The following is a 24,873-nucleotide window of genomic DNA, read 5'->3' on the forward strand; positions in this document are numbered from 1 at the left end:
CGATGGGGGCGCGGACCGGAAAGAGGGTTCGTCTCTGCGCAGCACCCCAAAAGACTCTGCCCCGCCCCAGTATCCTTCCTCAGTCTCGGCCTGAGTAGGTGCTGGGTAGGTGCTGGGAGTGGAAGGTGTCCTGAAATTAGAAACAGGAGTCTGGCCGGAGCAGTTGGCCCCCTTTGATTTGGACCTAACTCTACGCGGAAGTAGATTCATTTATTCATTCAACTTGTAAGTCCTGAGGCTTTATAAAAGGTGCGGGGCCCTGCCAGGGGTCTCCATTGTAGAGCTGGGGGCCTGGAACCCACGCCTCCACAGCAAGTCTGGAGTAAAACGTTGTAACGCGGATTCTCTGGTCTGGATCAGCTGGCTTGGCTGACTTAGCGCTTCCTTTGTTGTTGACGGCTTTTTTGTTTCTTTGCCAGTCAGTCTCTGCATGCAGAAGGTCACCAAGAGGGGTCAGCAGGACCCATGGGGTGAGAGGCGGGAGCTCCCCTTCTCGGCACTGCTTTTGGCCCCGACCTGAGAGGGATGAGTGCTGGGTCTGGGGTTGACCATGGGGGAAGTGAACTCCTTAGCCCAGTTACTGGGGTGGCTTGTTGCCAGGGGCCAGAGATGAGGCTCAGGGAGCAGCTGGAGCATGACTGGGGCAGCCTGGGAGGAGACGAACACAGAGCAGGGTGGGGCTGTGGAGGAATCTGGTCAAGGGCTCAGTGCGGAGACTTGGCGCAGGAGGGGAGAAGATGCACCTGCAGAGGCAAACGTGGCTTCTGGACAGATGTGAAGCTGTCCTGGTGGGTAAAGTTAGCCAATGGCAGAGGGAAGGGAGGTGTCCTGCGGAAGCACATCTGGGTGGCCTCCCCTTCCTTTCTCCGAACTCCCTACTTCCTTCCTCTTTCCTGGCATCCACTGTGGGAGGTCTCTTGGTCCTTGTCTGGGGATACAGGTGAGGATACAGGAAAGCTTCCTGGTGCTGAACCTGGGCGGGGCGCGGGGTATCTCTGGGTTTTGGGTCCATGGACTTGCCCGCTCACCTGAGAGACCCCCCAGAACAGAGAAAATTATAAGTGCTTGAACAGGTGGCTTTCCCAGGGCCATTCCAGGGCAGGTGCTGCTAAAGGAACTGTCACAGAGCAGTGGAGGGTAGGTCACTTCTCACCTGCAGCTGGGCAGGTGAGCCAAAGTCCACAGGGAACCCCCAGGTGACCATCCTCAAGTTTGAGGAGCCTGCCTACCAGAGGAGGACATGCCTTGCCTTTGGCCCTAACCTGTAGAGCCCTATATCCTGACTCCTGCCAGACTCCTGGGGAGCAGCATGGCCATGATAGGTGAGCAGGGACCCCATGTGGGAGTTGGGGCACTTGCGCTTCCCATAACAATTTACCCGCCTTCCCCAGGATGAATTCTGGTGGGCAGAGTGAAAACTGAAGATTGGCCCGGAGACAGTGCCACTATTGAGCCTTAACTTTGTTCCAAGGTCAGTAGTTCCTTTACCTGCTGTACAAACTTTATAGATATGATCTTGTTTAAATCCACAACAACAGCATGAGGTTAATATCTCCCCATTTGTGAGGGATGGGGGGACCAGGCTTGAAGACAGTAAGTAGTGAATGGCCCACATAACTAGTAAGTGGGAGTTGAGATTCAAACCCAGGTCTGTTTGGTCCCTGTGGAAAGGGTTGGGCATAACAGGAGCCTTTAAAGGATATGGGGGAAAAGGAGGGAAGGGGGTCGTGCTCCCTGGAAGAGGGTGGAGGCGATGGAAACTGTTCCAGAGCAGGAGACATACCCCCAAAGACAATGTCAGAGGGAGGCCCTGGCTTGCTTTGGCTGGAGCAAGACAGGGCCCGACAGAACTTACTGCCCCTGGAGCAGCCCTGCCTACTCCCAACAAGTCTCAGACCCTCCCCCAGGGAAGCTTGGAAGATGACAGAGGATATTATTGTCAAGGAGATCAGGAGACCAAGGAGAATGCATCTCAGCTTCTGCTGGGTGGGTGAGCATGGAGATTGGGAAGGTGGCCCATGGGACCTAAGGAAGGTTGATCTCTGACCCTCAACATGATCTGTCTAGGCCACTGGGGGAAATACCAGGGTCAAATGGCCTGAATCCATCAAGGAAATTCCCCTTGGACCAGTTACACTTGAAGTGGCTCTCTAGGGAGAGCAGGAAACCAGAATCTGCCATTGGCCCTCTGCAGAGACCATCACGGGAGTGCCGGGGAATCATCCCTGTGGGAGGAGATACCCAGGGCTCAAGGCAGGTGTCAGAATCCCGAAGAAAACTCTTCTTCATTTCTTTACAGGGTGGGCGGAGGGACACAAAGGACCTGGCATGTGTTACTGTTGACCTATCTGTTGAAACAGCCAAGCTGAGGGATCAGGCACCTCCGAGGCGTTTGAAGAATCTGGCAAGATAGATATGTGCATGTACCTATAACTACAAAATAGATATATACCTGTAGCTGGGCTCTCTAAAGAGGGCCAGGACAAAAGCCTGGTAGTCTTTGGAAAAACTCTGAGAGAAGTAAGGGGAGGGGCTCTTTCTGAATGTAAAGTCACAGAGGCAAAGAGTTCCTGGATCCCCCATTAAGAGGTAGGGTGATACTTAGGGACCTGGGAAAGAACAACGACAATCTATAGACTGCTGATTTTTTCCCCCAGTGGTCTGAATGCAGAAGTTACTAGGTCCTGCCTGCCTAGGAAGTCCACAGCCAGTGGGTGGAGAGCAGAGAGCTGGAGAGGAAAGCTCCGCATTCACTGCCCTCCTACCCATGAACGGGGATGGGTGCGATGAATGGAAATTAGCTACTAGGGTAGTCTGACCATGATCCAGTCCCACCAGAAAGAGCAAGGAACATGTTCTAACCATAGGAATTTTGCTCCAAGATGCTCCGAGTCCTTCCTGTTGGCTCTATCAATATATTTTACTTTGGCAGATCAGGGATGAAAATTTTCTGGACTCAGAATTATTAAATGAATTTTGGTGTCTGATTGTTCTGGGGGAGGGCCTGCCACCCCCAGACCAGTGAGTTGGGAGTGCAGCTCTGCAATACTTTGAAAGATGCTGAAATCCAGTATGAGCCTTTCCCCAGACCAGAATGACAAGCTCTTTGCATACAGGGAAGTTCCCCAATCTGTCCCCATTCTCCACCCTGCAAACATGTCACAGGACACCTGGATGAGTTGTGGCAGGCTCCAATGTCTGGTAGCCCATGAACCGAGGTGAGGGCAAGGTTAGTCAAGATGAAGGAATGTGTTCAAGAAACCGGGACACCTGCCCAGGAAGGAAGGCTCTCCCAGAAAGAAAGGGAAGGAATGAGGCGGTGGCAGCAGGGCTTAACTGCAAGAGCATGTGAGTCAGGTAGACCTGCTTTCAAACCATGGCTTCTTTCCTACCACCTGTCAGCAGTCGGGCCTTGGTCACATTACCAAATCTCTCTAGGTTCCTCCATCTATGAAATGGGATGATAATATAATACAATACTCATTTCAGATGGTTGCTGAAAGGATTAACCTTTTAAAAATATACCTAAAAGGACACCCATAGGCAAAAACATGAACCAACCTCAACCTCACATTATCAAAAAATTATCTCAAAATGGATCATTGACTTAAATGTAAAATGTAAAACTATAAAACTTTTAGAAAAAAGAATAGGTGAAAATATTCTGAACCTAGGCTTAGGCAAAAAGTTCTTAGGCTTAACACCAAAAGCAGAACCCACAAAAGGAAGAGTTGAGAAATTGAACTTACTCAAAATTAAAAAGTTTCACAGTGTGAAAGATCCTGGGATGAGGATGAAATGTCAAACTGCAGATGAAGAGAAAATATTTGCAAAGCACGTATTTGACTAAGTGCTAATTTTCTAGATATCTAAGGAACCCTCCAAATGCAGCAGTAAAAACAAACAAACAAAAAAGCTATCCCATTAGAAAATGGAGAAAAGACATGAACAGACATTTCAATGAAGAGGATATACAGATGGTGGGATAGGGAAGAACAAACCAGACTCCACATTAGGTCTGTTTCTTTTACTGTAATGTTTGTATTCTATTGCTTTTGCTTCAAGTTTAGAATGTTGCCTGTAGACTGAAATATACAGGATAGCCCATTCTCAAGTCTCTGACGTTTAAGGGTATAACACTTTTCCATTCAAATAGAGATAAAAAGTGCAGAACAGAGAATAACATTTGTCTTGTTGGATGTTTACAGGAACATTGTGACCTGACCTAGGTGGACAGCTGCAAGAACAAAGGATTCCTACACCAAGAAGTGTGCAACAAACCACCATGCCCCTCCCTCATCTGGCCTTTAAATATGCTTTGCTGACTATTTACAGTAGCCAGGACATGGAAGCAGCCTATGTGTCCATCGACAGATGAATGGATAAAGAAGGTGTGGCACATATGTACAATGCAATATTACTCAGCCATAAAAAGAAACAAAACTGAGTTATTTGTAGTGAGGTGGATGGACCTAGAGTCCGTCATACAGAGTGAAGAAAAACAAATACCGTATGCTAACACATATATATGGAATCTAAAAAAAAAAAAAAAAAGGTTCTGAAGAACCTAGGGGCAGGGGCAGGACAGGAATAAAGATGCAGATGTAGAGAATGGACTTGAGGACACAGGGAGGGGGAAGGGTAAGTGAGAGAGTGGCATGGACATACATACACTACCAAATGTAAAATAGATGACTAGTGGGAAGCAGCTGCATAGCACAGGGACATCAGCTCGATGCTTTGTGACCACCTAGAGGGGTGGGATAGGGAGGGTGGGAGGGAGACGTGAGAGGGAAGGGATATGGGGATATATGTATACGTATAGCTGATTCACTTTGTTATACAGCAGAAACCAACACAAACATTACAACATTGAAAAGCAATTACACTCCAGTAAAGATGTAAAAAACAAATGCTTTGCTGAAAACTTTCAGGGAGTTTGGGGTTTTTTGGGCATGAGCCACCCATCTCCTTGCGTGGCCCTCCAATAAACCTTTCTCTGCTCCACCCTTCGACGTTTTGGTTTGTTTAGCCTCACTGTGTGTCGGGTGCATGAACTTGCATTCAGTAACAATGGCTAATAAGTGCATGAAACGATGTTAACATTAGCCATTAAGGAAATGCAAACTGCATCACTACACACCTATGAGATTGACTCAAATTAAAAAAAGACATCACCAAATGCAAGTGAGGATCACTGACATGTTGCTGGTGGGAATGGAAAATTGTACAGCCACTCTAGAAGTTTGTTATAAAACTAAACATACAGTTACCATACAAGCTAGCAAAAGCACGTTGGGCATCTGTCCTAGAGAAACGAAAACGTATGTTCACACAAAAACCTTAACCTCAATTTTCATAGCAAATTTATTTGTAGTAGCTGAAATCTGAAAACAGCCTAGATATCCTTCAACAGGTGAATGTTAAACAAACTGGGATATGGACACTGCGGAACACTACTCAGCAATAAAAAAGAAGGAACTAGCGATGCACATAACAACGTGATGAATCTCCAGGGCATTCTGTTGAGTGAGTAAAGCCAATCTCAAAAGATTACATTTATATTAGATTTTTGGAATGACAAATTTCTAGAGATAGAGAACAGATTAGTGGTTGTCAGAGGTGGGGGGTGGAGTGGACGTGGCTAGAAAAGGGCAGCACAAGGTACTGTCTGTATCTTGACAGTAGTGGTGGTCACAAGAATTACACAAGTGATAAAACTGCAATGAACTCAACACACACACACACACACACACACACACACACACACACACACACACACGAGTGCATTAAAACTGGTGAAATTTTGAATAAGATTTGTGGATTGTATCATTTCAATTTCCTGGTTGTGATATTGTGCTATAGTTATGTAAGGTGTTACCATTCGCTTGGTGAAAGGTGCAAGGGATCTCTGCATTATTTCTTACAATTGCATGTTTATCTATAATTATCTCAAAACAAAAAGTTTTAACAGTGCCTGTAAAGCCCTCTTCCTCCATCTCATCCTCTAATTTCCTTCTATCTTCTTCATCCTCCTCTCATTTCCCCTCCCCCTCCTCCTCCTTTTTCTCCTTGTTATTTCCAGGCAACATTACATTCTCAGAAGAAAAATCTTTCCATTACAGCGGAAAGAGAGTGAGTAATCTAACATTTACCACGGAAAGCCTGGAAAATACCTGGCCCCCCCATGGACACTCAGAAGTCCTAAAGAGGGAGAGCAAAGGCCACTGTGTTAAAATGTCTGAGGCAGGAGAGGATGGTGGGAGGAAGCCATCCAGTTCCTTCTAAAACTCAATACTCTCACCCAGGTGATTTGGTCAGGTAAGCTGGTACTTCTGGATAAAACCAGAATTACATCTGATAAACCACATTTGAAATAGTCATTCAGAGAAAGCCAGAAAAAAGATCTACTTACCATTCTCAGAATTATTTCAGTGCTCTCTCTATTCAGCATACCTCACCGAGGCTTGTGAGACTGTGGTCCAGCAGTTGAGATGTGCAGGCATCAGGTATGGGCTGGGCTGCAAAGCCAGGGGCACCAGCACGGCTTCACGGGGGCCACAGGATGTCCCCACCTGGCCTGCTGCTAGTCAGGAGGGCCTGACGGCGAGGGGCTGGCATATGTGTCTGCTGGGTTTGTTCCTACCCAGGCTGATGGTCTTATTTCTTCAGAAGAAGAGCCCCTCTTAGGACCAAAATGAGTACAGAAGCAGGAGTGAGAATGGGATAAACCAAGGATGGAGTACAAGCGTTTCTGGATTTGGCAGGATTTCCATTCTTTCCCCCTGATATAAAACACCAGGCTCCCCTTAGAACGGCTTTTGATAAAAACTATTTTAAGTGTCAAGAAGGCAGAAATGGAAAGCCTGTGTTTCAGGAAAGACAGTTCTCATTGTCATAAGTATGACCACAGGTTCTTTGTAGCCTTGGGGACTTCTGATCCTGGTTGGGTCCCTATCAAAATAAGAAACAAATGTCCCAAGAACCCTGCCACCTCCATCAGCTTAGAAGAAACGCTTGGCCATGGCCAGGGCCTACACTGGGCCTCCTCAGGCTTAGAGCTCTACCCTGGATCCAAGAGATCACGGTCAATATCTTCTCCAGGAGTTACAAAGGGGCTTTGAATTTAAATATGAAGGCTTTTAATTTAATAACAAGTCAGGCAGGGAGATGTGAAGAAAGAAACTGAGACTCCCTTTAGCAGGGACCCTGGAGGGAAAATACCCCCCCAGACGTCAACCTTGAGATCGGTCGGGGCTGGATTGTCTGCCTGGGCATCGGCCAGCCTCCTCTTTCCTCTGGGCCCTTCCAGGGTTGGTGGGAGCCAGGAGGAGTGGGACCAGAGAGAGACCCAATTGCTAAAAGGTGGCTTTCTCAGGTTGTACCAAGACAGGCTGGGACCTGGGACCTGGGGCCTTTGCTGCAGTGCTTGCACCTGGACAAACATCTCCTCGAGCAACAGAGTACGAAGAAACTATAAGGGACTAAAAAAACTGTGTGCCTGCGCAGTTGGGGCAAGTCATGAACAAGATACAGAAAGGCCAAACCCAACTGCCCTTCCAAGGTGCCGAGGTGCCCGGAGCAAAAGCAGGGTACTGCGCGTGATCTCTGCACACGGCACCACCAAGGGGATGGGCAGACCACCCGAGCCACGCCTCCCGCCCGACACACAGATCCATCTCTACCCTCACCCTGTTTGAGGGATCGAGCTAGTAGGGCAACTGTTGCTTGTTCTTACTCTCTCATGCTGCAGCAGGGGCCCCAGTAAAGCCTTGCCTGAATTCCTCATGTGGCCTCTTATCAATTCCTCTTGATTAAAGAGTCCAAGAACCCAGGTAGGTAACAGTACAATAGGAAGTGCTGGAAGCTTGCTGGCGCTGAAGAAGAGAAGAACTTCTAAGATGCGACTGATTTCATGCTTCTTGTATTGTGTTTCTTTTTTGTTTCCTTGCTGTTTAGTAAAGGTCTTTCTTCCTTTTTTTAAGATTTGGAAAATTAGACTACTTTGGGCACACTAAAAGAAACCAAAAAAAGATTTTGTTTGTTCACCAATTGGTTTAGGTGATTGTGAAGAACACAACTCTTAAACGTCAAACCTCAAATAGACTAGTAGAATGTAAGCTCCTGGACAGGAATTGTGGTGTGTCTTGTTCACTGCTGTGTTCTCAGCACATGGCATCTAGCTTGGAGGGAGCTCAAGTCATATCTGACAGTGAAGAAAGGAATGAAGAAATGGAAAGGTGAAGCTCAGGGGTAGAGGCTGACTTTTGGGGTCCCTCTGACATTTCTCCAGGGTCCTCTCTTTTCCCAGTGAGCTCCTCCTCCTGTTACAGTTTCCACTTCTGCCCACACCCCAGGGCCAAGCTGCAGGAGCACATAACATTTACACTGACACTTTTAGGGTAAGTAGATCTTAATCAAGGTAAAGGGGACAAGGGGAATCAGGTGGAGGGTATCGATAAGTGCTCTTTTGGTAACAGTGACAATTCAAACTGGCTGAAGCAAAAGGGGGACTTGTTATCTCACATAACTGGGAAGCCCAGTGATAACCTCAGGCACAGCTGGATCTGGGGCTCCAACAATGATGTCAGGGCTCTCTTTAACTCCATCTGTTGGTTCTGCTTTCCTCTATGCTGACTCCATTCTCAGTGAAGGCCTTCTCAAGGATGGTAAAATCTCCACCAGCACAGCTCCAAATTCGGGTCCTAGTCCTCTGAGCAACCTCAGTGAAGGTAAGTGCTCCTCTCTTTCCTTTGTTCCCCATGTCTGGGCTGAGCTCTGATTGGCCCTCTTCAGGTCACATGACCACCTCTGAACCAATCACTATGATGAAAGGGATGTACAATGCTATGATTGGCTTACATTCCACACCCATCTCTGGAACCAGGGTCAAAATCAGCTCCATCTAGGGCTTCCCTGGTGGTGCAGTGGTTGAGAGTCCGCCTGCCGATGCAGGGGACACGGGTTCATGCCCCGGTCTGGGAAGATCCCACATGCCGCGGAGCGGCTGGGACCGTGAGCCATGGCCGCTGAGCCTGCGCATCCAGAGCCTGTGCTCCACAACGGGAGAGGCCACAACAGTGAGAGGCCCACGTACCGCAAACAAACAAACAAAAAAATCAGCTCCATCTAAATCATGTGGTCCACGCATGGGGAGGAGTGGTTCCCCAAGGAAGACTGAGGTGTCATTTGTACAACAGGGGGAATGGGTGCTGGGCAAGCAAATCAACTGTCCAGCCTACAAGGAAATAGCAAGTCAAAGGTCCTGACCCAGAGAAGGGAGCTGGTCAGTCTGAGGTCATAAACATGACTAGGGCAGAGCTGGGCCTCAGGCTCTTGGTCCAGTCTGGTCCCAGAGTGCCTTCAGAGAGAACCCACTGGGGCCACCTTGTTTGGCTTCCTGCTGCTGAACACACAGTGTTCCCTGGCCACCCCTGCAGATGCTGATCTTCTTTTCTCAATGACTCTGGTTACAGCAGCAAACAGCCCAACTATTTGAAAGTCTTTATTTCAAAAACACCATTCCTGCTTCAGTTCCTGACCTGAATATGATTCCACCAGTTCTGAGAAGAAAAAAAAAAAAAAGGCCCTTTTTTTTAAATTGCATTTTTAATGATCCAGAGCCTCAGATGTGTGGTCCAACAAGGACTAGAGATCCTAAACACATAGCATTTTCATGGAGGAGGTTGTCCCCAGCAAACGTCTAAGGGAAAGGTGAGACCAAGTCTAGCTCTAATTATCAGAGTTTATTCACTGGTGCTCAGAGGGGGTCAGTGCCTTCCACTGATTGGGTAAAGAGGGAAGACCACATTTCTCCTGATGCACTTCCAAACTGCCCTTGGGAGAAAAAGTCACAGCTGAGTTCAGTAGGAATAAAGACCATATAGGAGAGGAACTGCTTCATCAGACATATGATCCCTCCATTTATAAACTGTAGTACTGAGAGCACTCCCACAGCAGTCTGAAGTCTTCTAAATGTCTCCTTTTGCTTGAAGGACACCAGGCACCTTGCCATACCTGGACTTTGGAGTGATAACCCCTGTCATCCAAGGGCTGGGGTTTGGAGGATCCTTGCCCTCAGTGGAGGTTCCTCTAATCCTTGAGGTCAGGCCAAGATCAGAGGCCAAGATCACAATAGCTCCAAGGAGAGTTTTTGCTTGTGTCTGATTTGTTTGTCACCCTGATACTGCCCTGCTATAAGTATCATAGCAGTGGATGAGGAAATATCATCCATTTTACAGTATCCAGCACGGTGCTTGGCACATAGTAGGTGCTCACTGAATGAATAAGGAGCTTATTCAGGATCAACGAGGAGATTTTCAGGATCAATCTGTCATTTAAGTGACCTTGGCTGAGGGGTTGCTTGGACAGACCCTGGGCTCCCCCACCCTGTCTGAGGGGGGACAGCAGTGTCTGGAAATCTGAGCACCTCCATTTCTCAGAGAAAATGCCCCAGCTTCCGCGCTCATGCCACCTCACACCTCCTCTAATGTGTTTGGGAATCCGTTGGGAGGGTCCTCCTTAGTGGTGGGGAGATTTAAGCTGCTACCTAACAGACTGCTGATGGATTAGCAAGGCTTTCAGATAAAACCTTAAAGGGGTTAGAGTTTCATTCTTCCCCCATGCTCAGGGGGAAGAACTGCTGCTTCACTGTTGCCGTAGTTTGGGACCGACAATGAATGAGAGGGGAGGCAGGGCTGGGTGGTGGGCAACAAGGTTCAAGGGAAAGGCCAGATTCTGGTTCCGGCCCAGCCATGGTTTCCTCGGGAAATTCTGGACAAGACATTGAATTTCTGGGTTTCTCTTTCCTTAGCTTCAAATGGGAAATAATAATACCTACCTGACAGGGGTATTGTACACATGAAATGAGAGCAATGACATGAAAGCCCTTTAAAGAAGTTAAAAGCACTTCCCTGTGTGAGGCTATTATTTCCCTGCCACAGGAAACAGACTGCAGGGCTGAAGCCTCTGCTTGAGACACCAGGACTGCTGGGTGGGACTTTTGAATAAGGCTCTTTGGCTTACTTTTGCCCAGAGCGTAACAGGGAAGAACATATCTGACTCCATATTGGATCTGTTCCTTTTAGTTTAACCTTTGTATTCTATTGCTTTTGAGACAAGTTAACCACTAAAGGGATGTTGCCAATAACTTAAAGTATACATAATCTCTGGGAACCCTGCCTCCCATGCCTGAGCATTGAGATAAAATACCTTTGTTTAGTTCACAGGAAACATCCTGACCAGGCCCACCCAGGAATGGCTGCAGGAAAGAAGAAATTAACACACCCCCACCAGAGTCTGATTGGAACCAGGAAACAATGGCAACAACTTATTGCCTTTTAAACTTTACTTCCTCACCTCCTCCTCTTTGTTCCATAAGAGAAACTAACATCCAAAGCTGGGCAAAATGGTTCTTTGGGACACTAGTCCACCGTCTTCTCAGTCTGCTGGATTTCCAAATAAAGTCCTTATTCCTTGCCCCAACACCTCGTCTCTAATTTATTGGCCTGTCATGTGGAGAGGAGTATGAGCTTGGACTTGGTAACAAGAGGAAACACAAAGGGGGACCATCTCATTCCATGTCCTGTGGATATTATGATGAAGAAATGTGCAGCAGCCACATACTCCTCTGAGGAGTGGGGGACCCAGTGGCTTGGGATCCAGACAAGATAATGTCATCACTGAGAGGGAAGCCACTGTCACTACTGGTGACTCACCCACATGCTCTTGAGGACAGAGCCAAGCACATACTCAAGGATGTGCCCTCCAGATGACACAGCCTTTGAATAAGGTTATTAAACGCCTTCTATTTATGCCTAACTCTCTTTTTCTTGTTCACAAGACTTCTCATGGGAGAAATCTTCCAGGTCCTCCAACTAGAATTTACATTCTAGTTGTAGAGAAAAAATAAAGACACAGAAAAGAATTTCACATTGAAGTATTTAAAAGTGCAGCACACTGAGACAGAAATTCAGAGGAAGGACAAAAAAGTGTGGGCTGGAAAGGGCTTGGCACAAATGTATGAGTGCCTGGAAGGACCCAGGGTGTTACCAAAACAAACTTGGGTCCACTCACCTGAGTGCAAATCTACTGACAATTGGATTGTAGTGAAGGAAAGTACAGACTTTATTGCAGGGTGCCAAGCAAGGAGAATGGGCAGCTCGTGCTCAAAAACCCAAACTCCCCGATGGATTTCAGAGAAGGGGTTTTAAAGGCAGTGTGAGGGAGGAGGCTGCAGGGTGAGCGATTGGCCTGTGCACAATTCCCGGATTGTTTGGCATCAAGGTGAAGTTTCAAGCATGATCAACCTTCTGGTTTCAACCAGTCTAGGGTCTGTGCCTGCAGTCAGCAGTTTCCATCTGGTGGGGTCTGCTTCCTGTAAAAACAACTTAGGAACGTGTGTCAGGCCTTTGTCTGTATCTTTCAGGGAACTGGGAGTTCAGTGGTTCTGCTGTATGGTGGATTTATAGTCTAAATTGTTACCAGTTTTCCAGCCCAACAGCTGCCCTTTGTTTCTACATCTTCACATTTCCTAATCATTAACTCTTTAGCCAGCCTTTTGAGACTCAAGGGAGGCCTGGGAGACTAAATCAAAAGCCTTTAACTTCAAAGGACAGGGACACAGGGGTTTGTTCAATTCCCCCTTTTCTTTGATACTCCTCAATCTTGAGGGGAACGGATTCAGGAAAAGAAAAGGAGTAAAGTTTTGGATAGAAAGGTTAATCATAAACTCAGCAGAGGAACTCAGACTTAGGGGGACTCAGTTTCAGGGACCGATCTTCCACAAGTTGCTTCACCCCTCCATGCCTTAGTTTCCTCCCTGTAAAGAGAGAATAATTATAGTGCCCACCTCATTAGCCAGGATCTGAAACCTAGTAAGCATTTAATGAAAGGTACCTGCCATTTTTATTACGTCAGGGCTTTGAGGATGTGTAAGATTTAAGGAAAGGGAAGAAGGTCTTTTGAGTTGGGGGAACAGCAGAAGCAGAATCAAAAGGATGGGAATGAGCAGAATATATGCAGACAGAACATATTAGGGAGCTGGCCTAAGAGAAAAGAGGGCATGGTGGGGCACTGCCACTCAGCAGATCTTCCTCAGGCTTCCTGGAGGTGCTGGAGCACCATGATGAACCACAAAGACGTGGGAGCCAGGGTCAGTCCTGTAACCCAGCAGGACCCTATGGGACCTTCCTGGGAAAGACCCCCCCCCCCACCCATGTCCTCTGCCTGCCTCTTGTCTGTAGAAAAACTTTAGCCTCCTAGGCCTTCCCTGATTTCCAAAGAATAAATTGAATCAGAAAAATGAGAAAATGCAGAAAAGAAAACAGTCAAGCAAGACAAAATAATAATAGTTTAGTCATTAAACAAAGTCAAGGACCTTTATTTCCTCCTCTGAGGCCATATTCTGAGCCATATCCTTTGAGCTGTTTTACAGAGACTGAAATCCCTTCCAGGTGGAAGAGGTTAACTGCATGCTGACCACAAGCAGGTAGACCCCAGACTGGTTGGAACCAGAAGGTTGATGATGTTGACTCCGATTACCTCACCACCAACCAATCAGAAGAATGTCCATGAGTTGATCATGAACCTCACAATCCCCCCCCTCCCTCACCCTGTCTTTAAAAACCTTTGCCTGAAGACCACTGGGGAGTTTGGGTCTTTTGAGCATGAGCAGCCTGGACTCCTTGCTTGGCACCTGCAATAAACGCTGCACTTTCCTTCACCACAACCCAGTGTCAGTAGATTGGCTTTACTGTGCGCAGGTGGGTGGACCCAAGTTTGGTTTGGTAACAGTACCAGAATATGACCCTAAAACGAAGCCAACTCCAAGACTCAGTGAGATCACCCTGGGTGGGTCATGTGCTAAGGCCATGTGTAATTTTGGTAATATTTAAGGGGTAATAATAGATATGCTTATTTTAAATTGTACCTAAAACTTATGAATCATGGCTCTTACTCATATCCAGTGTAAGGAATATATATAAATCTTACAGCAGTTTAAGTGAAAAAATGTGAATGCTTTATCAGCAAAGTTTCAGAAAATTGAAAAAGCATTCTTCTCACCCCTTTATTCATATACACACAGGCACAGATAGGGGGCATCCAAAGAGGCAGCTGACTCCAATATAATAACAACAATAGTAGCTACCATTTCCCGAGGGCTTACTGTATGCCCAGCATGATGCTGAGAACTTTACAGAGATCATCTCATTTAATCCTTACCATAAACCCATGAAATAGCTGTCATACTTCTCCCACTTTGTACAGACAAGGCAATTGAAGGTATGAAATTGTAAGAGGTGAAGCTGGGCTTTGAACCCAGGCAACAGTATGCGGGGCACTTGCACTCCAGCCGCTGCATTTGCTGCTTCCCAGCGGCCCCCTTGGGTCCCTGCCCTTCTCTGCACCTTGGTTCAGAGGCCTCTCATACATGGAGGACGGCTCACCTGGCCTTTTGGAATCTTGATTTCCTTATTTGTAAAATGGGGGAGGGTGGGCTGGGTGACACATTTTTGAGCAGTGAATTGTATTTAGCAATTGAAATCAGATGGCTTCCAATAAAGCTGATAGTGGAGTAGATGGTCCCTGAATTATTTTCAGCTTGGACATTGTAGGAACCTTTGTCCTCATCACTCATTCCAACACTTCTCACTCTCTTGCCGTGCCTTTGATCTAGCCTACATCCCCATTGCGTGTGAACTCATCCATTTTACATGGAAGTTCATCTCTCGGATGCAGACACGTGAAGTCTGCCTGTGTGTGTGTGTGTGTCTGGGTGGACTTGTGGCTTGAGGGGACGTGAGGGATCTAAATGAGCAGATAGAGCTGCTGAAGATTAAAAGTGCAAGTGTGAAGCTGGAGACCAACACACATGTGACGGGGGAGGAATGTTCAGGCTGAGCCAATCAGGCACAGCGGGCAGACAGCCACACTCACGAGGGGACGGGAGTCCCTCTCCGGAACTGGGCCGACCTGAGGCGGGGGTGGAACTGGGCCGACCTGAGGCGGGGGTGGCTGTCAGGGCGCATCAGCAGTCACTGCTCCCACGCCTAGCTGGCGCCCAAGGCCCTCTCCCCGCCCCCGGCCAGAGCTGAGACCAGAGAGCTGCCAGAGAAGTGGGATCCTGGCCTCAGGGCCAAATCAGACCAAGGGGCAGCCTGACTCCAGGGAGAACCCATTCTCCATTTCCCCTTCTTGAAATGGAGATCAAATTTGAGGTCTTGTTAAAATAGAATGTCATCCAGCAGGCTTCAGATCACAGAAGCCCAGCTCTTCACTGGCACATGGCAGCAGCAACAGGAGTGGGAGCTGTCCCCTGTGGGTCCTTCTGTGACCCACACCTCCTTTCCAGGGCACTCAGGGCTTGGGCTTGAGGGAAAAAGAACTCTCAATATCCTGATGAGTGGGTACCACAGGCACAGTCCTTGGAATCAATAGGTTTTCTTGATTCTAAACTGAGGTCAAATAGGAAGTGACAGGGAGCATCTGTTTGGGGAGGGGACTTGGGGGCACTGATCCCAGCACCTATGGCCCTTCCTGCATAGGGCTCCCAGCCCACTGTACACTGGGTCCTGCTGGCGTAAATGCAGCTCGGCCCCAGGTCTTGGAAGGCCCCAGTCACACTGCTGCTGGCAAGGAGCACCGTTGAGCTGTGGTGATCTCTACCCAGAACCCCACTCTGCCCCACCCTGGGGCTTTCAGACCTCCCTGCCTCCGAGGTAGTGTAAGGCGGCAGGTCGGCAGTGGAGTCTGGAGGGATCCTCATGTTTGCCGTCAGGCATAGGAGGCAGAGAAGAGCAAACATAAGTGCCACACAGCTGCTTGCGTGCCTTGAGGTGAGTACCTAGGAGGATGAGCAGATTGGTGAGGGTGGAAGGCGGCAGATAACGTGATCACGGTAATTTCAGGCTTCAAAATAATAGTCACTCTTAAGGAAATGCCTTTGCTCTTCCAGTCACCTGTGCGAGGCACTGCATATATGTTATATCCAAACCCAAGAACTCTGTAAGTAGGGACCGTTCCTCCCATTTGACAGAGAGGAAACTGAGGTTTGGAGAAACTAGATAATCTTCCTTCAAACCATGTTGAGTAAGTGGAGGTATGTTTTTAATGTAGAAGGTGTTAAAATCCAGGCTGGGGTCAAATTCGGACTCCCTAACCTACCTGCTAGGTGATCCTGGGTAAGAAGTACTTACTGTCTTCACATTTTAGTTTCTTTACCCATGAAGTGGAGCTAATGCCCACCCCGCTGGGTCTTCGTGAGGCTTATATGGGCTGGATCTTCAGGCACTTGTTACAGTGCCTGGTGCAGAACAGGCTGGCCAGTCGCCGCCCAGGAGGACCAAGAGCCTCTCGCCTTGGGAAAGGGAGTGACTTGTAAATGTTTTCCTCACCTCCAAATACTCTCTCCACTTACTGGGCCCTCTGAAGAGCCCGTATTTTCAAGGCATTTAGAAAATGAGAACTTTTGCTGAAAAAAGTCATGAGGAGTAAACGTCACCTGGCCTCAGGATACTTCAGGTGGCAACTCTCTTCCTTCGGTTCTCTAAGCCAGGAAGGTCTTGTCCTAACAGATCCTCAGGAAAGTGCCTACAACAGCATGTCCTACCCTTTCCTATCATTTCCTCCCAGTATCTAACCTCACTCCTGCCTTGCTGCCCTGTAGAAGAGCCGGTGTCACCTAATCTAGGACAGGTGTTCACTATCCGTGACCTGACACCTCTGCTGTGGCTTCAGCATGGTTATTAAGTTCCATCTCGGCCACATCTCTTTAGGATGGACAATCCCACTGCCCGTGGAACCAACAGACCACCTTCTCGGAATAAGCCACGATCCTGAGGGTGGTTAGGAGGTGCAGGGGCTCCAGTCACGAGGAGAGGAGCCCCTTCTTCAACACGTAGGTAGTTTCTTCCAGGCTGCCTGGGAGCCCTGTATGGTAGCATGTGTTAGAGGTGACGAGGCTAGGGCGGGTTGGCTCCGCAGCGAGACGGAGACACCAGTGTGTAAACATCTCTCTCCACCTGCGAGAGGAGGGCACTCCTCGGGTGCAGCCAGACCCTCCTCCGAAGCAGAGGGATGGCTGCCCTTGGCAGGCTCTCCGAGGCAAAGCTAATAATATAATTTGGCTTTCCCCACTCTTCGGGGAAGAGATTACATGTATAATAGCCATTTTCATGAGCCGCGGAGGAGGAGTGCAGCCAAAGAGAGGGAGAAGGAGGGGTCTGAACTTCAAATCGGAGGAGACAAGCCTGCTGGCTACGTACACAGGCAGGCTTTTCCATTTTTAAAGCTCCACTGAATCTCTTCAAAACCAGCAAATTTTGCAGCCTCTAATTTTCTTCTCTGTGCTCTAGTTAGCACCAAGCCATCTCCCTCTGCAATTCAGTAGCCTCTTGAAGTGTGTTTGTTCGCATGATGGGACTGAGTGGGCAAGTCCCAGCCTCTCTAATGTGGCCTGTCACTTGCCTGCCACCCAGGGACCGTAGGGCACCAACACAGAGTACTCCAGTGAGCCCGATCCCAGAGTGAGACTCTCAGGGCTACTGATTTCCTTCCAGTCCCACAAAGTGACAATTCTCTCTCTTGGTTTCCAAGGGCTATCACACTTGCGAAGACTCATTTGTTGAAAAAAATCTCTCAGGAGGAGGATTTCCTTTCTTACATGGTCCAAAAACATCCAGTTCTGATTCCTTAAAGGACGTGTGCTTACCTTTTCCCAGCCGCCTTAAATTTAACGCAGATGACATCAAAGTCAACCCCCTCAATCTCAAGATGGAGCCTAGAAATCTCTTATATTTGTGTAGCACTTTGCAGTTCCTCGTGGCTTTACCTCCAAAACTTCATTCAATCTTCACAGTAATGTTGGAGATAGGTTGGACAGGTATTACTCTAGCCTTTCCAAAAGCAGCAACCAAAGCTCAGAGAGGTTGAGTGTCTTGTCCAAAGTCACACAGCTGCCAGGTAGCAGGGTAAGTAGGACCACAGGCCTTGGGAACTTTGGTCTGGGACACTTGGCATTCACTCTACCGTGCAGGTCCCGCCTCCTACCCTAAAACAGTCAAGTGATGGTACTGAGAAGTGGAAGAGTGGTGGCACTTATTGGACTTTTTGCTTAGGGACTTGGGGTCCAAAGGAGACCCTGTCATTTTCAGAGTGGACTGAGGGCAACTGCAAGGGAGCAGTGCCTTTCGGGGGTGGGGTGGAAGAGCAAGGTGGGTTAGAGAAATAGATTATGTCTGTATTTGTGAGAGTTCAGGACAGAAACGGATCCCCCACTGCTCTGGCACTGGAAGCAGAAGACAATTTAAGGGAAGGGGGGGGTCACAACATCCTTGCATGGGGCGGAGGAAGGCAGCGGGTGATGCTTCCAGGACTGACTCCCCTGGACCCTACAGAACTCCCTGCTGGGGAGCCACACCCACCACTCAACCCACTGAATTCAAGACCGCGCGCCACAGCCAGGCCTGAGGAGGCTCACCACGCAGACGCCGCTGCAGCTGTGTCTTGGCACTTCAGAGCTGGAAAACAGAGGCCAAAACGCCGCTCCTGAGAAACCTGATGCTTCCAGCATGTTGCCAGCAGAAAACAGCAAGAGGGGCAGGTGGGGCGCTAGGCGGAACCTAGTTCCTATCTAGAACCGCTGCTTCCCAGAGTCTGGGGAAGTTTTGTGACCAGTGAAACCAACAGGCGAGCACTCTGAAGATCAGTATTCAGGTCTGGGGTGGATATTCAGAAAGTCTTTATTGGCACAGGAGCAAGCCAGAGCTCACACGGACGCCACGTCTCTCAAGAACTGTCCATGTACTTCATGGTAGAGTTGAGGATCTCCATCCCGTGAAGCTCTCTCAGTACAGCAGCAAACCTGTCATAATCAGAACACAAACTCCAGGACATAAATGCCAGGGTGCAGACACCTGGCCCCCAGAGGCATCCCCCCTCAGGCAGAAGCCGGCTGGGAAATCAGGACAGGGCAGCTGCTGTTGCCCTGGGGAGCCCTAAAGATCAAAGTGGGGAGACCCTCAGGAGGCCCACAAAACACGGCGACACTCGCCGTGTGAGTGGCAGATGTGACAGGGACCTGCGGGACCTGCTCTTGGGAGCTCCCCAGCAGGTTGCCACAGCGAGCCCATCCTAGCTGATGTGCTTTGCTTTCTGTAGAAGAAAGATTTTATCCATCCCTTCCATTTGAACAATCAGACAGAACTCGAAAAGACCGTAGACGTCATCCAGGCCCACCCTCTCGTTCAGAGGAGGGGTGGCAGGGGGAGCCTGTGCGAGAAGGAAGCAGGCAGGCCAGAGGCCCTCCCCACCATGGAAGGCGCCCCCTCCTGTGCCAGGGCACCACTCTCAGCCACAGGTGGGCACCTTCCAGGAACGTGAGGACCAGGCGTTCCAGCGGCTCAGATCGGGGCAGAGTGGGGCGGAAGCCTGGGCTGAGAGAGGCGCGATACCCAGATCAAGCGCAGGCTCCTGTCCAAGCCTGTTGGGTGGTCTTAATCATGCCGCTCCCCAACCTCGTCTGTTTTCTCCAGCGTAAGAATTTACCCTACAGGACATTCTCCCATACGCTTAGGTCCCAAGCAAAAAAAAAAAAAAAATGAAGTCGGGGAGGTCTGTTTCTGGAAAGCAGAGGAGAGAGAAAGGAGACAGAGAGAAGGGGAGATGGTGTGCGAGGGAGGAGGGGTGGAGAGAGGAGTGGCTGGAGGAGACTGCGGGAATGGAGCAGACAGAAGACGACGGCCGTCGGTGCCCGGAAAGATCCCTGTCCCATAACCAGGTTCCCTCTCCGGCTGCAGCCTGAGCTCTCCCCAGTGCCCTGGGGGTGGGGGGCACCCTCCACAGAAGCAGCTGGGCTCCCTGCCGTGCCGTGCACCTGGGCTCGGCCGTGCACAGCTTCCCCAGGGCGATGCCCGCGTTCAGCTGCACGGCCGTCTTCTGAGCATCGCCGCCCGCGAGCTTCAGCAAGACCAGCACGATGTCCGTGGTCAGCAGGGACGAGGCCACGTGTGGCACCTCCATGCAGTTCCCCAGGCAGAGGGTGGCGTTGCCCACCAGAATCTCATCCTCCGAGCCCAGCAGCTGCATCAGGACACCGAGCTCTACAGGGTGGAGGAGAACAAGCAGGAGGCTGGCAGTGGAACATGGGGGGCACAGGGAGGTGGCAGTGGATGGACATGTCACTTACTCGGCAAATCCCTATTGAGTGCTCTGAAGCTCTCTGGCTCCTGGCTGTGTCTCTGAGGGACCTCAGGAGCCCGGGGCAGAGCCTGGCAGGACTCAGTTGTCCCGGGAATGCAGGCTATGCATCAGACAGGTCTGTTCTCTCTACATCCCCAATCTGAAGCTCTCAGCTCCACCCGACAGCCCCCACCTGAGTGGGAGGCCATGGGCTGGCACCCTGTACCTGCGGGGCCAGGAACAGGTTCTACAGGAAAGGTTCCTTCCCCCCACTCAGTGGGGAACCCCGTTCACGCCTGTGCGGCCCAGAGGAGGTGGGAAGGAGAGCGTTAGCAGGACCCCTGCCCCGCATGACAGGGCAGTGACTAGACTAAAGACAGGCTCAGCCTCTCCCATTCTCCTTGGTCACTAAGGTGTTTCCCCTGGGAAGGAAGAGCACCCGTGTTAGGTCAGTCTAAGCAGAATGCTTTACAAACAATCCCAGTTTACTTGGAGTGGGGAGGTAGCTCCCAGCTTTGATTCTGTTATCTTTGAGCTGTTTCCCAGCTGAGTCTTCCAGTAAGGATGTGGTACCTGTGCGCGGCCGAATGCTAATTGAGAGCTTTCAGAGCTGGAGGTGAGGTGACGTCATCTTCATACACACTGCCTGAGTCCGGGGCGGGGGTGACGCATCATCCTCAGTCTTTCCTCCCTCCTCACCGGCAGTTCCCTTTGCAGCTTCACGGCTTGACTGACCTCTGGGTTAATGTAGGCTCCACTTAAAGAAACTATCACTTACTTTTATCCAGTCTTATCAGCTCTTCTCGTGCTTCGTGATAACTATTAGTGCAGATGGCGAGTATCTTTACCGCATAACGTGACGCAGTCTGGCCTCCTGCCTAGATTTCAGAGTGAAATTAGGAAAAGAAAATCAATGCCATGGTTGCTCTCGGCCAGAAACCACAGTGAGCAGCTGTGATTGTGCTCGTGGCTTCCTAGACTTCTGAGCCAGAGCTCTGCTGACAATAGCGTGTGCTTCCTGGCAAGTGGGCCTGGTCCCTGCTGGGATGCAGTGTCACTCACATCCTCCCTAACGTGGCCCTCACTCCCGCTATGAATGTAGGCCTGTCATGTACACCTGAGTAATTACCTGTGGAAGGCTTAGGAGTGAGTGGCTGAGAACAGAATGGTGCTGTCGACTGGCAGATGTACCAAAAAGGGAGGAAAAGGCCCTCCCGTGTCATTTCACCATTTGAGAATGAGAGTTGACTTGAGAAGGCTGTCAGGCTGACAGGTCTGCATGGAGAACATTACGAACCTAGATCATTTTAAGAGGTGACAACTGTCGAATCATAACCCTTAAAATCACCCTATGTGGGGTCTTTAAAATGCATGCGTGTGTGAAGGCATGCATAACGCACATGTGTGTGCATGCAACCAGCAGGCTCCGGTGGGTGTGCAAGAGTTATACAGAGTGAATGACGGCCATCATCCACATGGCTGCCTAAACTCACACCCACCACGCTGCCCCTCAGTATCGCCCCTGCCCCAGAAGCAGCCCCCCAACAGAGCACGCTTCCTAGTGCCACTCAGCCTGGGTTTTATGAGGAAGTCTCCCGTGGGGTCACCACAGTAACGTGGGGTAGTGAACCTCACTGGGCACATGCATCGCTGGCGGGACCCAGAGATGCGACCTAGTAACTCACCTCCCCCTTCAGGAGAATCTAGTTAACTCTCGTACTAACTCACATAGATCCACTGCACTCATATTGCGGGGAAAATCTGAACATCCTTTTCAAAGCCACACGGTTACTCTGCAGCCTACATATCTCATAAATGGAGTTATCTCCAACCTTCTCCAGGTAACTGGATAAAGCGTCATGAGCAGGAAACCATGAGCAAAACCGGGACCTGAGAAACCTTGTTGAAGCCACTCAGACCATCTTTTTCGAGGACAGAGGCCATACGTTTTTTAAGTGAGGTTTAAGTGGTAAGCAGTTTTTATAGATGCATCTAATGAACAATTATTTGTTCAACAATCTTACACTGCTGGTCAGAGCAGAGTCTGGGTGGACAGGCAGAAGGGAATCTCCATTCGAGAAGGTTAGAAGCTAGCAGGGGGGAAATAGAAGAACCTTAACTGAACAAAGCCCTCCTTAGTTCTGTTCCCCCAATAAAATATGACACTCCCGGAAATTCAGGAGGTTGTAACCAATGAAGTTATTTTACCTTCAGGAATTTAACCATTTTCTTCACCACTCCTGCTCTGAGGGCCTCCTCAACAATTTTCGGAGAGGAAACAAGGGTGCGGCTAAGAACGCCAGCAGCTCTCTGAGTGAAGCAGAAAGAAAGGCTGATTAAACGTTCCTAAGTGGGGAGGGGCAAGAAAGGCGTAGGGGGTTAAGGCCACAAACTACCTTGTATACAATAAATTAGCTACAAGGATATACTGTACAGCATAGGGAATATAGCCAATATTTTACCGTAACTATACATGGAGCATAACCTTTAAAAATTGTGAATCACTGTGTTGTACACCTGAAATATATAATATTGTACACCCACTATACCTCAATAGATATTTTTTTCTTAAAATGCTGATGACCTTTTAAAGTCAACGAGTAGTTTGGTGAGGCAAAAACAATCATTAATATTAGATGCAAAATAATACCTTGACTTTAAAAACACAATGGCCAAGGAATTGATAGCAAGTCAAGTACTGTCCTTTATAATAAAGCTGCTGGGTAGGCAATTCTAAGGGCCGCCAACATTGCCCCCGGGTGCACAGAGGCCCAGCTTATTCCAGCTTCACACAGGACCAGCGTTCAACCCTTGGCAAGAAAGTCCTGCCCTGTATCACCCGTGGGGCTCTGATATCAACAGGGCACTTATTAGATGGTGGACTTCCTTCCTGGATGGATCCTCTGGGACTTTTAGCTTTTCCTTTATCTTTTCTAAATCTTTGTCTTTTTATTCTATTTTCTGGGAGACTTCACTGATTTTATTTTCCAGTTCTGATTTTTAAAAAAGTAGTTCTGTTACCATTTTATGGCCATAACACTATCTTGAATCTTTCTGAAGACACGAGTGATAGTTATTTTTTCTTCTGTTTTCTACTTCATCTCTCTTTTTTGAGAGTAAAATTTTCTGCTTACCTTGCTTTGTCTATTTATTCGAATGGCTTTCCTGATATGCCTGGTGAGGTCTACCCTTAGCTCTCCAGTCACATTTATGAAAAAAGCAGTATGTTTGGGTACACTATGTTTATGGGAAGTTTATCCACTGACAGGTGGAGAGGTGGCACTCTCAAATACTAGAAAGCAAAACTTTTTTCTCTGGTCTTTCAATTCCTTTAGGAAAAAATGGCTCATTCTATGCCTGAGGAATAGATGCCTGGCTGCCAGATGCAGCCCCCCATCTCTTACTTCTGTCCTCTGCTGTAGCTGGCGGTTTGAATTCTCGATCTTCTCCATGGAGCTGCAAGACAGACCCGCTACCCCCCAGCTGGGCTCCCCTCGTCTGTCCTCTACACGAAGGCTTCTTTAGCCCTGCCGCGATAATTACCAGTCTGGCAGCTGTTCTCCATTTTCCAGAAACTAGCTAAAATAACTTACCCTTTGGTGGCCTCTTGCCTGTTCACTTTGTCAGTGTGCGTTTCTGCCTTTTTTCCCCCTAATGTCTTTAGTCTCATTTTAATGAAGTCTCCAGAGCAAGAATGGACAAACCTGTGTATTATCATATCACCTATCTTGTTTCCCTCATCTGCTTCCTACCGGGGCTAGGATGTGACTACAGCTGACAGTACAGCTCTCTTTTCAGGCCCAAGACAGTAGAGAGAGCACAGTATTAAAGGACCGGGTTCCCTGCTAAGGCTACTGCCCTGCTCAACAAGCTGGTGAGCACCCACCTAGCTGTGGCCAAGCAGAGTCCTGGGGACATCTACCCCAGAGTCCTTGAAGGGCCAGTGTGGAACGAGTGCAGGCCCAGCTTTAGACCCAGCAGCCAGAAAATCCCAAGTACCCAAGAACACTGGTGCTTACCACTTTTGGGGTCGTGTATCATTTTTGAGGATCTGATGAAAGCTGTGGTGCTCTCCAGGCCCATGAAAATGCACATACACTCAGAGTTTTCTATACAATTGCTGGAGGTTCCAGGGAACCTGAAGACCTACCACATCTTTCTGGAGCCCAGGTTAAACAGCTTTGCCCTGTAAGTCTGGATTGACTTCAGAGAAGCTGTGGGCTTGCTGGCCACAAACAGGATATGCTGGGTCTACTTGGAAGGTTTTTACAACCCGGGAACCAGTCCCCCGGCTATGATCCTTTTTTTTTTTTTCAAAAAAAAAGTTTAATACAGCAGGTTCTCATTAGTTATCTATTTTATACATATTAGTGTATATATGTCAATCCCAATTTCCCAGTTCAGCCCACCACCATCCCCCCTTCACGTCCCCCGCTTGGTGTCCATATGTTTGTTCTCTACATCTGTGTCTCAATTTCTGCCTTGCAAACCGGTTCACCTGTACCATTTTTCTAGATTCCACATATATGCGTTAATATACGGTTATTTGTTTTTCTCTTTCTGACTTACTTCACTCTGTAGGACAGTCTCTAGATCCATCCACGTCTCTACAAATGACCCAATTTCGTCCCGTTTTACAGCTGAGTAATATTCCACTGTATATATGTACCACATCTCCTTTATCCATTCGTCTGT

At 48.7% G+C, this 24,873-nt stretch overlaps 1 protein-coding gene and 1 long non-coding RNA gene across 18 annotated transcripts in view; one reads left to right on the forward strand and one right to left on the reverse strand.

Moving 5' to 3' along the window:
• The first annotated feature begins 87 nt into the window (after positions 1–87).
• LOC109550975 (uncharacterized) lies at positions 88–11,484 on the forward strand. 6 transcript variants are annotated; one of them, XR_012333328.1, is made up of 6 exons: positions 88–225; positions 1,392–1,471; positions 4,209–5,529; positions 6,086–8,402; positions 8,650–8,732; positions 11,222–11,484. It is a non-coding gene; the product is annotated as an uncharacterized lncRNA (long non-coding RNA). The 6 variants fall into 6 exon arrangements; XR_002177679.3 differs by having other exon boundaries at positions 4,209–4,391; positions 5,417–5,529; positions 6,086–8,732; XR_012333331.1 differs by lacking the exon at positions 11,222–11,484 and adding an exon at positions 9,477–11,215.
• A 7,068-nt stretch (positions 11,485–18,552) lies between these two features.
• Positions 18,553–24,873, reverse strand: part of TTC12 (tetratricopeptide repeat domain 12) — a 48,753-nt gene continuing 42,432 nt past the window's right edge. For 5 of the 12 annotated variants that reach the window (XM_073808202.1, XM_073808209.1, XM_073808206.1 and 2 more), the window contains 3 exons: positions 22,387–22,488; positions 20,957–21,056; positions 18,554–20,099 (listed from right to left, as the gene is read on the reverse strand). In XM_073808202.1, the coding sequence (XP_073664303.1) occupies positions 19,570–20,099; positions 20,957–21,056; positions 22,387–22,488 (732 nt within the window). In that variant the 3' untranslated portion in view covers positions 18,554–19,569. Of the gene's footprint in view, positions 20,100–20,956; positions 21,057–22,386; positions 22,489–24,873 lie in introns of all 12 variants that reach the window. The other 7 variants (XM_033862053.2, XM_073808200.1, XM_073808201.1 and 4 more) reach the window with 3 other exon arrangements.

Source organism: Tursiops truncatus, chromosome 8, assembly GCF_011762595.2.
Source record: "Tursiops truncatus isolate mTurTru1 chromosome 8, mTurTru1.mat.Y, whole genome shotgun sequence".
NCBI lineage: Eukaryota > Metazoa > Chordata > Mammalia > Artiodactyla > Delphinidae > Tursiops > Tursiops truncatus.